This window comes from Solanum stenotomum, chromosome 1, assembly GCF_019186545.1.
Source record: "Solanum stenotomum isolate F172 chromosome 1, ASM1918654v1, whole genome shotgun sequence".
Taxonomy (NCBI): domain Eukaryota; kingdom Viridiplantae; phylum Streptophyta; class Magnoliopsida; order Solanales; family Solanaceae; genus Solanum; species Solanum stenotomum.
This window is the reverse complement of record NC_064282.1, coordinates 11,805,702-11,817,356: the sequence shown is the minus strand read 5'-3', so window position 1 is coordinate 11,817,356 and position 11,655 is coordinate 11,805,702. Positions and strand designations below refer to the sequence as shown.

Here is an 11,655-nt window from a genome sequence, read left to right as displayed (position 1 = left end):
GGGGGGGGGGGGGGGACGGATAATTTTTTTTTTTGAAAAACAGAAATTTTTAAATGGGTTAGAACCATTTTACCCAAACCATATTTGACCAAATCCATATTTACCCATACCTATTCTATTTGGGTGGATTGTAATCCAAACCATTTTTGTTCAATCCATCCAAATCCGATCAAATCCAACCATTTGCCACGCATAACTATGGGTGTGTTTGGTATGAAGGAAAACATTTTCCGGAAAATGTTTTCTAATTTTCTCATGTTTGATTAGGTAAATGTTTTTCAAATCAACTCATTTTCCTCAAATTCAAGGAAAATGACTTTTCTTCAAAACTTAAGGAAAACATTTTCCAAAATTTTCCTCTAACTTCAAATTACAATATTTTTGTTGAAAATAAATTTAAATATTATTTTTAAAAAACATTTTACAACTTCAATTTTTTTATTTTTTACCCACCCTCACCCCGACCCCGCCAGCCCCTCCCCCCCCCCCCCTCCCAAAAAAAAATTTAATGTTTGTTCTTAAAAAATATTTTCAATTTCAAAATTTTATTTTCACCCCACCCCTCCCCAAAATAATAATAAATTCAAAGTTTGTTTTATAAAAAATACTTTCAATTTCAATTTTTTGTTTTTCACCCCCCCATCCCTACCCTCTCCCGGCCANCCCCCCCCCCCCCCCCCAAAAAAAAAAAACTTAAAGTTTGTTTTTTAAAAAAAATTCAATTTCAAATTTTTATTTTTTCACCCCTACCCCACACCACCTGGCCAGCCCCACTACCACCCCAAAAAAAATTAGTTTTATTTTTAAAAAATATTTTCTCTTTCAATTTAAAAATTATTTTCTACTCTCTAGTAAAAAGAAGAGATATTTTTTCAAAAATAATTTTCATTCATAAATCAAACAATAAGAGTCTGTTTGGAAAGCCACTTGGTAATTGAGATTGGTGTAATTACTAGGGTAGTAATTACCAGCCTAGTAATTACACTGTCTAGTAATTACACATGTCCTATTTGGATGTCACAGTGTAATTACACATGTTCTGTTTGGATGCACAATTGCAATCATAAAATTATAATAAATTTTAAAAATAAAACTTAATTATTTAAAATTTATACTAGACAAATAAAAAATTTATAAATGACATTAAATTAAATATTGATATATATTCTTTTTTAAAAATATATTAATTAATAAACATATTTTCTATAACTAATATTATGAAAATTAATTGATTTATATTTTTTCAAACTAATATATTTCAATTGAATTGATCGTAACAACTAAAAGTATAAAGTCTCTACGAACATCGTGAAATGCACGTTTGATAAAAAGAATAATATATAAATAAAATGTCATAAATTATTAAATGTTTGACAAAAATATAATCTATCAAGTCTAATTTAAAAAATGACGTGCAATGTAAATTCAATATTACTAAAACAAATGAAACTGAAAATATAACATAGGTTATAAATTCAAAACAAAAAATTTAACATAATACTCTTATAACAAATTTCAACATAGCAATAACTATGATTTATTTTTATTTTTTCTTAATAAAGAAAACATAAGTCTATAACCTTACTTAACAATAAATTCTATTTTAATTTAAAACTTAGAATACTAATAAATTATGCTAATGAGAAAATAAGCATAGCATAAAGAAATAGATAATACGAGAAAATTACATAGAATCGTGTAAAGTAAGGTTGAGAACAAGAAGAAAATGAAATATAATAATATAAAATAAAAAATAAACTTTTACAAATTTTTAGAATAATAAAAATAAAAAAAAGAACTCAAAATAATAGAAGTAAAAAAAATTAAAACAAAAAAAATAAAAATAGAAATAAAAATAAAATAAAAAAGTAATCAGGTGGTAATTACACCACGTAATTACGAGCACTTCACAGCCTCTGCCTGTGAATTGTAGAGTGTAATTACCTCCTACCAATTACACCAATTACCCGCTGACCAAGTAATTGCATGTCCTTCCAAACAGGACAAGACAGTGTAATTACGCCAATTACACCAAATCCAATTACCAGCAGTGGCAGATCCAGGATTTAGAGTCCGTGGGTGCCAAATGGGATTCGAACCTGCAACATCAACCTTCTAAAGTTGTCCTCCTACCGTGGCACCACAAGCCAATTTTGTTATGTGGGTGACACGATTTATATTTATATAAATATTATATATATATATATATATATATATATATATATACCTATGTATATATAGAGTTTCCGTTGAAGTTCGGGGGTGGCGTGGCACCCCCACAGCCCTTCATAGATCCGCCACTGATTACCAGGGTGTCCTTCCAAACAGGCCCTAAATGTTTTTTTCCAGAATATGAGAAAATACAACATTATCTTTCATACCAACACACCCTATAAGTTACCAGATAACTAACCCAAGCGATGAGTTCACGAAAATAAAGAAGAGATGCTAGGAATTTCATATGGAGAGCTTTTTCTCTTGATTTGACCATATTTAGGGTTATATTCCTCGTAATTTCTTTAAATTTTGAAAAACATTAGTAGGTGATAATTAAAGTTCATCTATTGAGTGATTAAGTTTTGATTGCAAGGGTATGCAAACTATCAATTATGCTTCAATTTCAAACTAGTTGAACTTGGCTATATAAGTGTCCTGTATCAGTTTTACTTTATTCAGACCCTTTTCATTTGATGTGCAGTATGAATAAGTTGATGGTTAAGTCTCATAATTTTGACCTTAGAATTGAAATACTTGAAGTAAAGTCCTTCCAAAGGTACTAGTGAAATTGGATGAGATCAGTATTGCGGTCTTTGACTTGATACTGCTGAAGTGAGGTTGTCTTAGAAGAAGGAGATTAGGTGTGGTTAGATTAAGTCACTTCCAAAAAGTTCAAGTACTTATTGTGATCAGAATTAGAGTTTGACCAAATCACATTTTAATGGCCATTTCTGCATCACGAATCATGTTGCCTTATATGTGATGGGTGATAGGGTGGCAGCTGCCATATTGTTTGAATGGGTTTCCGATCCAGTTGATGTTCCGACATCCCAAATCGAGGTGGCTCTAAACTCAGGTTGCCTACCTCTCTGGTTACAGAGAGAGGAGAGGGGCGTCGAAGCCTTAATTCGAGCTAGAAATCTCGCTAGAGAACTAGCTAGCCATATCAATCTAGATTCTAGATGGTGTAAATACTAGCTTGTGCGCACCCTGAGTATTCCACCAGGTACCTCCTATCTTCCAACAACGTAGATACTAATTAGACCTAGACAAATGGAAAGAAATCACCTAATATTTTTTGTCTATGCTGGTTGTGACAATCTTATTCTGCAAAACTAGATATTGGTTTTCCTAGAAAGAAAAAGAATCAGACTTGCAACTGCCCTCCGAAACCCACTATGCCAAGAAGCCCATCGATCCAGATGGGATGTATAGTTTGTTTTTACATGCATTTTAGCTGCAAAAAGAAGAGTGAAATTTTCTTGAGAATCAACTCCAATCTCCCATCCATGCTTTGTGCGCATATGAGCAGTTTGTTTAATAATTTGTTGAGATTTATCTTCTTTTGTTGGGTTAATAGTTTTTGTTCTTCCAGATGAAGCAAAGGGGTCTGACATTGTGTTAGAAGCGATCGATACTGGAGGCAGAAGTGGCAAATAATGCCAAAGAGTTCTTCTCGCAGCCACCAAACCAATTATATTCCCTTTCCTCTGCATGAACATTGATTGCTTTTTATTCACGAGTACACACATATAGTTCAGTTTAGTTGTTCGGCTAAACATGGTAGCCGACATAGTCTAATAACTAACCTAATTGTATGTGCATTATGTCTTTGCAGTTAGTTATGTGAAAATAAACTTATAGGTATGATCTTTGATATGTATATGCTCTTATTCCAGGTACATCTGAAGAAGATTTGCGCTATTAGAGGTCAGAAATCAGCTTCATGCCAAGGGAGCCTGATGAAAGATTGCTAAAGACTGAATGATTTTAGCCCAATTTGAGTCTCTTGTTGTGGTTTTTGAGCCATGATACCTCGTTTGTTCAGATATCATAGGCATCTAAAGAACATAAGACCCGTGTTGCCACAAGGGAAACTACTCATCTTGTTTGACAGATGGTTTTCTGCAACCAGTTCTACCTATTTCTTAACCTTCTAAATGACCCGTGTTGACAGATGCTTGGATTTTGGAGTTCTTTCATGTTTGTAATAATTTCTAAACTTTACTTCTTATCCGGCCAAGCCGTATTTGTTGCAGATGCACTTCTTTGCAATATAATTGGCAGAAAACTGTTGAACTAATATAGTAGTGTTATCCCTCAATACTAGTGTCAGATATATAACTGTTAGGTGGTGTAAATAATCAAAAGTCGAAAACTGAAAAAGAATGGCTAAAAGTTCTGTTTAGAAAACTAAAGAAGTTTGTTAGTTAATGGGGAAGTTACGTTTCAGTGTTTAGCAGGACGTATGATTGCTGTGTTTATGCGAGTTGCTCTTATTTCATGTTCGCATATTTATCGCTTTATAACCAAATCATGGCTGTCGATGGTCGATAGTGGTCATGATTTTTACTTGAGTGTTCAAAATATAAAAACGGAAACATAAAAAGAAGTTGAAGAGGGTTCAACATTTGTAATATATACATACAAAATTACTAGTATAATTTTTTATTGAAAGGGTTTGGATGAATCTCTCGATCCTACCTAGCTCTGTCAATTGGCCGGGCCTACTTTTGTATGAGGAGAGAGAGAGGACACCAAGTTTTGATTGATTGTTCAACTGCTCCATCAAATAATCATAAGACTGTGCACTAAACAGTCACTGTATTGACTTTCACAAATTGGTTAAAATGATCATCATATAAATGCGATTTCACTAAATTTTCAGCTTTCCAATGGTCATGATAAATTTTCTCCACATAATATCCTCAAAATCGTAGGATATTAGGGCGCGTTCCATACAAAATACAATTTCATAAATTATTAGAAAATGAAGAGTACATGTTAAATGTAAAATGATATTATATTTCTTTTGGTCTCAACTTGTCTAATTTTTATTTTTTACTTGTTCATCATAATTAATAGGAATAAATTGATAAATTTACTATGTATTTTTTCTAATAATAGATATTTCAATTTAAAGTGAACAAGTAATTAGGACGGAGAGAGTATCAATTATGACGCATTAGTGGAACAAACAACAACCCCAATGCAATGGAGTTGCACCCCAAAAATATAAGGGGCTGAAGTGCAAATACTCAATTTTGGCTTACCCCTGTGTGCCTTTTCATTTTTACATTAGAGTTAGGCCGTATCTTACACCGAGTCCCAGTGCGTCGCCGCTTTTTCTCCATTTTCAAGTACAAAGAAGATTCGGTGATGGTATGGCATCTTTTCTGAAAGCAACTCACTTTATTCACTCCAATAACAACCATCAAAATCATCCATTTTCTCAGTCCTATACCCAAAGAATCAAGATTTCAACTTCTCGCAAACCTCTAATGGCTGCCCTCAGCGCCACAGCAACAGTTGGACTTTCTGAGACTTTCACTCGATTGAAGGAGCAAGGCAAGGTATCACATTCCACTCCTCATTCTTCTTCTTTCCCCCCTTATTTTACTATAACTTTGATTTGTATTTTTGTTTTACCATCTTAGTTTTCGAAGATTAATTAATGTGGGTATTGATCAGAATTTGGTAAAATAATTGGGTAATGATGGAACAAGTGTAATTCATGTAGAAATCTTCTCTTGTTGTGTGTGATGTAGTTTCCTTTGAGAAAGATTTTATCTGTAGCTCCTATGGAACTATGAAATTTAGTGACTAGGGCAGTTTATCCCCAAAAAAATCTAACTTTTGTTTTTTAGAGAATATTCACCTGCTTTAGTTGAGTTTCTATTTTGAACATTGATTTAATGGAAAGGAACAATCACGTGGAAAGTTTTCATGTTTTTTCACAATGATCGACTATAGCTTTATTATCTCTGATGATTTTTTGAATTGAAACTCACATTTTTTGTTGCAAAGGTGGCACTTATTCCATACATCACTGCTGGAGATCCTGACCTGGCAACAACTGCAGAAGCACTGAAACTGCTGGATAGATGTGGTTCAGATATCATAGAACTAGGAGTACCTTACTCTGATCCGTTGGCTGATGGTCCAGTCATCCAGGTTTTTTTTAAAGGAATTAGCGCATTTTAGTCCTAAGTTTTGTCCTTTACTTCTTGTATTCTCATTCTTCTTTACTTAACTGTCTTCTCAGGCTGCTGCGTCACGAGCACTGAGTAAAGGAACCAACTTTGCCAAAGTTATATCAATGTTGGAAGATGTAAATCCATAGCCCCTGTTAACTTTCTAGTGCAGTTGTAGGGTCTAAAACACTGTGCTGTACTCACTTTATTAATGAGCCCACATGACTTATGAAGCTTTTATTTGCTTGACTTCTGTTTTTGCTCCAGTTTCTTTGTTTGTTTTGGCCTATGATGTCAAATGTCCTATATGAAATTTTAACCTTTTTTCCCAACATTTGGCAGGTTGTTCCTCAGTTGTCCTGCCCTATTGCATTGTTCACATATTATAATCCAATACTTAAGCGCGGTATTGAAAAGTTCATGGCCACTGTAAGAGATACTGGTGTACACGGTAATCTTTAGTTCAATGTTAAAATTATTAGTGCTACAATGTTTCTTACCAAAAGATATGCATTGTCCAAATAACATGAAACATTCAATGTCTCTATGTATGCCTTTCTATCCATTGTGAATTCAAACTTCTATTGGTATGGAGTTGCCCTTGGGATAATGTCGTTTTATGTTGTTCTTTACCGTTTAATATTTCAACTTAGTGCATGAAGGCCGGATTAATCTTCTGTCACAAAGCATAACCTGCATTAGTTTCAGCGGGAATACTTAAGCCATAAACATAGATGGATGGTACTAGATTTTCTAGCATATGAAGGATCTGTGAACTGGTGACCATTACTTTATAATTCTCTTCTGCAGTGGAGTGGTTTTTTTGTGCTTCTGACCAGTGTTGTCAAAGGCGCACTTTAGTGCTGAAGCGAAGCGCAAAACGTGTTGAGTGCTCCGCCTCGCTTACTAGGCGCTTCAATGTCGTCATAAAGGCTCTGAGGCTAGTTTTCTTTGCCAATGAGCGTATTCCTGAAGAGGCAACTCTAAACAATTGATATTTCACTTTATAAACATTTTTTTTTTTTCAATTTCTTTGTCCATGTATTTGTTATTCATGCTTAAAATTATTAGTCTTGAACTACGCCATACATATTTGTGGTTTTTCTCTGCTTGGAACCGTTTTTCCTATAACATTCATGAGTGTGCAGGGATCAAATCATGAATTGGTTTTGATTGGTGTGTATCAATGTATATTAATTTTACCTGGAAACAATTGCAGATTTGCATTGGTTGAGTTTTCCTAATATTTATTGTTGCATTTCCAATACGGTGCTGATAATGTAGTCTTCTTTCACACCATTGACCTACCCTGATTTGTACGTCATTCTGAATTGTCATGTCTCATGGTTGTAGATAATTCTGTGTTTTTCCAGGACTTGTTGTTCCAGATGTTCCTCTAGAGGAAACTGAAATGTTGAGAAAGGAAGCTGCTAGGCATAATATTGAATTGGTTAGTTTTTGTGCCAAATATCTATTTTAATTTTCAACTCACCTGAGATGCCCCTTTGGCCTTTGGTTTTGGCTCATCTTTTTCTTCGTTAATCTGTTTAAAGAAGCAAATCATTTACCTCAAATATGCAGTAAGTTTCATCCTGCTATATCTCCTTCATGATAAGGTAGCAATTTGCTTACTCTGTAATCCACTCTGAGACGTGAGTAAGTGCTTGTCTGTGATTTGCTTATTCATGTCCTTACATGTGTTTAGGACAATAGTATGCAACGATTTTCTTGAAGAAACATTCACAATCTGAATCAATGCATCTGATGTTATTGGAATTTAGAAGCATTGACATTTTCAATCAAATTATGAGACTCTTCTATGTTTTATGTTGCATGATTCTTGGAGTGCATGGGATTATGGACTTGTAATTTTGTTGTTGTAGAGAGTGGACTATATATCTATATTGATGATATATTAAAAGGAATGATCCACATTTCAACGGCTTCATCCAAACTTACAAGAAATTTCAATTTTGTTTCATTGATTCTTCTTCTCTTGTTTTTATTTCATGTCTTCTTGTGTGCTTATGTATAGTGACCTCTATGTGAATGTTTACTGATATTTCTAGACTTGTTTTCTTGTTTGGCTTGACCGTATAGTAAGATCATTCACTTGCTTAATTTGCCTTCTGGTTTAGGTATTGCTTACAACACCAACTACTCCAAAAATTCGCATGAAAGCCATAACTGAAGCTTCAGAAGGATTCGTGTATCTTGTAAGATATTCTCCTTCTCTTTAAAATAAAGCATCTTTACCATTACTACTTTTGCTAACCGAAAGGAGTTGCAACATTTTGAGATTTTGTTATATGTCCTATCCTCCCTTTTTGTTTCCTGGGTTTCAAGTGTAATTTATTTGACTTACATTTATACACACGTGGTAGTAGTAGTCCAGATTCTCCTTAGTTGGTGGACACTTGCTGACTTGCATATCAAACCTCCTTGATTTCTATCCCTATACCATGTGTATGTACTATTGTTATGATTTTTGCTTCATTGTTGAAAAAAAATATATATGTAGTAAGAGAACATAAGGTGAATTGAATTTAGCTAGTGAATTTACAAACAGCGGATTGAACAGCATGATATAAATGTACTTTTAGCAGGAGAATGATTTTTCTGCAGAGCTTTAGATCAAACTTCCTGATCTTTATAGTTTCAGCTTTAAAAATTTACCAGGGAACTAAGATCCACATGTACTAACATATGACATGAGAACATGAATGATTGAACTTCTGTTTATGGATCTTTTATTGAATATTTTCCTTGTTCACTTGTGATACACTGGTGTAGATGCTAATTTCTCAATTTCACTTCTTACAAGTAAAAGTTTTAATATGTAGTCTTTAACTTGCAGGTAAGCGCAGTCGGAGTTACTGGAGCTCGTGCATCTGTGAGTGCTAAGGTTCAGTCTCTCCTGATAGACATTAAAGAGGTGTGTTTTAAGCTTCTTATATTTCCCTCATTGATCCTTCATATCCTTAATGCCTAAGCTGATATATCTTAAACTCTAATATACTCTGTGATGGGCTTCAAAGTTGGTGTGGTATATTGTGCAAAGATACAACTCTCAGCATGCTAGACCTTCCCTCAAATTATGCCAAGAACAATGACGAAAATTCAAACTCTTAATTGTCCCGTCCATTGAGCTTCACTACCTTTCCTGAACTTCAGAAATTTGCCTCTCTTTTCTTTCTTCTGTTTTTCCATCCAAATGATCAGGATGTGTTAACATTCAATTAGAATCCACAAATCCATCTTTGGACTCTGTAAGTGTCAATTAAGGGGCTACATATTTAAGGGATAATTATAGAGACCTCCCCTCTAGTTTCACTATGCTACACTAACCTCCCTTGTGGTTTAGGATATTATGTGTGCGTCCCTTAATTATTATTTTTTTGTTCAACTATTATTGATATCTATTTATACTAACATAAAAAATTACATCAAGGAAAAGTTAACCTTACTAATATTAATCTCTTTTATTTGACTCAAAGATAAATATTTCATAGGTCAATAAATTAAAATTGGTACACGGTCAGTTCCTCCAAACTACCTGCACTATCCGTAACACCTTCCATCTTAATATTTTTATCACCATCAGTGCCGTACGCCATTTTTATCACCTTAAATAGACCCTCCCAATGAATCACTCATTTTTCACAAACAAAAGAACACAGACTTCATACACTCACACGTACTCACACCAACTCCATTTTCAGAAACCATTAACTTCTTTGTTATTTGACTATTTGTACTCAAACAAATGACTATACAAAGAAAAGAACGAAAAAAGAGAAGGATAAATCATTACTTCTTTGATTTGCTTGTTTATCTTCCACCTTTTTGATTGATAATAGACAAAGCATAAGAGGAGTTCTCCATTGCCTCTTCCATCCTCATAACCCATGATCTTGTTTTCATGTAATCCGCTCCATCATGCCTCGACTTGCGGCACCATACGAATCCCCTCTCCGCCAATTAATTAGTTAACCGTATGAATATTTTAAAAAGGTTTAAATTAATGGTGAACTTGTCCTATTGTATTTTATGTGTATATTAGTAAGTAGTTGAAAAGAAAATTGTTACAGAGAAGTCAAAATAAGGGGAGCTAGGTGTAATATACCTAAACCACAAGAGAGGTTAGTGTTACAAAACGTAACCTGGAGGAAGTTCTCTAAAATTATCCCTTTACTTAAGTACACGACTTTGTACTATCTTATATTGATAACATATGAGAACAAATTTAAGGTCACAAGGCTAAGTGGATTTATAAAAAAAAGAACCCATGTTTTTGTCTGCTGTTTCGGACAATGGCACCGGCCATTGGATTCCATAATTTGTGTCATGCCACTTGGTTAGTAAATCGATCAGCTATAGTTGCTTTGGTTATCATTTACACCAGGTTACACATACATGGACTTGCACGTGTGTAATTATAAAATGGTGCTTTGAGCTCGTATGAGTTTCTTACTCTTATTTGTACTCCCAAGTTTCAAGTACTAAATTATTAAACCTGTAGGAAACTTCTCCTATGCTAATCCATTTTTTGACAGGCAACGTCTAAACCAGTGGCAGTCGGATTTGGCATTTCAAAACCAGAACATGTTAAGCAGGTCAGTTGATCAATGCCTTGAGCAAGGTGGCAGAGAGGTGAGAAATGGATTTTTTTACAGTAAACTGATTTGCATTAATCATGTATTGCAGGTGGCGGAATGGGGAGCTGATGGTGTCATTGTTGGTAGTGCAATGGTAAGAATATTAGGTGATGCAAAATCGCCGGAAGAAGGATTGAAGGAATTAGAGGTCTTCACCACATCTTTAAAGTCTGCAGTGTCTTGATCAGTGGTAGAATTGATGATTTTGTTTTCTCAAAGCTTTGGCCACCGCAATTTTTAAACCTCAGCTCTTAGAAGCAAGTGGATTCTTGAAATAGATCGTCTGATTTAAGCTTTAGAGTTTGACATTCATACTCTAGCTTGTATTAGATGCAAAATTGTTTTCTATGGTATACCTTAATCAGAGGTCCTGAGATTGAACTTCTGAAAATGATTTTTTTTCTTTCGTTGTTGAAAAAAATGCCTCCTCTGAAAATAGGTTTTATAATACGTGAATTTGAATTTAATGATATCTAACTGCGAATAAAGAAATCTCTTCAGTTTTGAATCATTCTTTATTAGGTTGAGTTTCATACTTGATGGATGAAGAAGCAAAGCTCCCTTTCTTGACCAAAGATTAATGGGAATAATTAGTTGATTAGTAAACACTGCACGGTTTAATAAAGCATGATGGATCATATATATATATAGTACGATTTCTCTACTATTCTTATCTTAAATTCAATTATAACTTTAATATCTTCGTAGGACAATTATCCTTTTTTTTTTTAAGTAGACACAACTGCACTTAAATTGGAGCTCATTTTGTTACCGTATTTGAACAAATGCAATAATGGCTTTCGGTA

At 33.9% G+C, this 11,655-nt stretch overlaps 1 protein-coding gene across 1 annotated transcript; it reads left to right on the top strand.

Annotated features, from left to right (window-relative positions):
* The first annotated feature begins 5,275 nt into the window (after positions 1-5,275).
* LOC125853470 (tryptophan synthase alpha chain-like) lies at positions 5,276-11,285 on the top strand. The gene is made up of 9 exons (XM_049533163.1): positions 5,276-5,570; positions 6,025-6,171; positions 6,263-6,328; positions 6,534-6,642; positions 7,565-7,641; positions 8,330-8,407; positions 9,049-9,126; positions 10,748-10,807; positions 10,899-11,285. The coding sequence occupies exons 1-9, from the start codon at positions 5,382-5,384 to the stop codon at positions 11,031-11,033; spliced, it is 939 nt and encodes a 312-aa protein (XP_049389120.1). The 5' UTR covers positions 5,276-5,381; the 3' UTR covers positions 11,034-11,285.
* Positions 11,286-11,655: the final 370 nt, after the last annotated feature.

Excerpts from the sequence above, each read along its gene's own strand:
- LOC125853470 (XM_049533163.1), top strand. The coding sequence starts at position 5,382 with ATGGCATCTTTTCTGAAAGCAACTCACTTTATTCACTCCAATAACAAC. Across the intron at positions 6,329-6,533 it reads TTATATCAATGTTGGAAGAT|GTTGTTCCTCAGTTGTCCTG; the intron begins GTAAATCCATAG and ends AACATTTGGCAG. Across the intron at positions 7,642-8,329 it reads CTAGGCATAATATTGAATTG|GTATTGCTTACAACACCAAC; the intron begins GTTAGTTTTTGT and ends CTTCTGGTTTAG.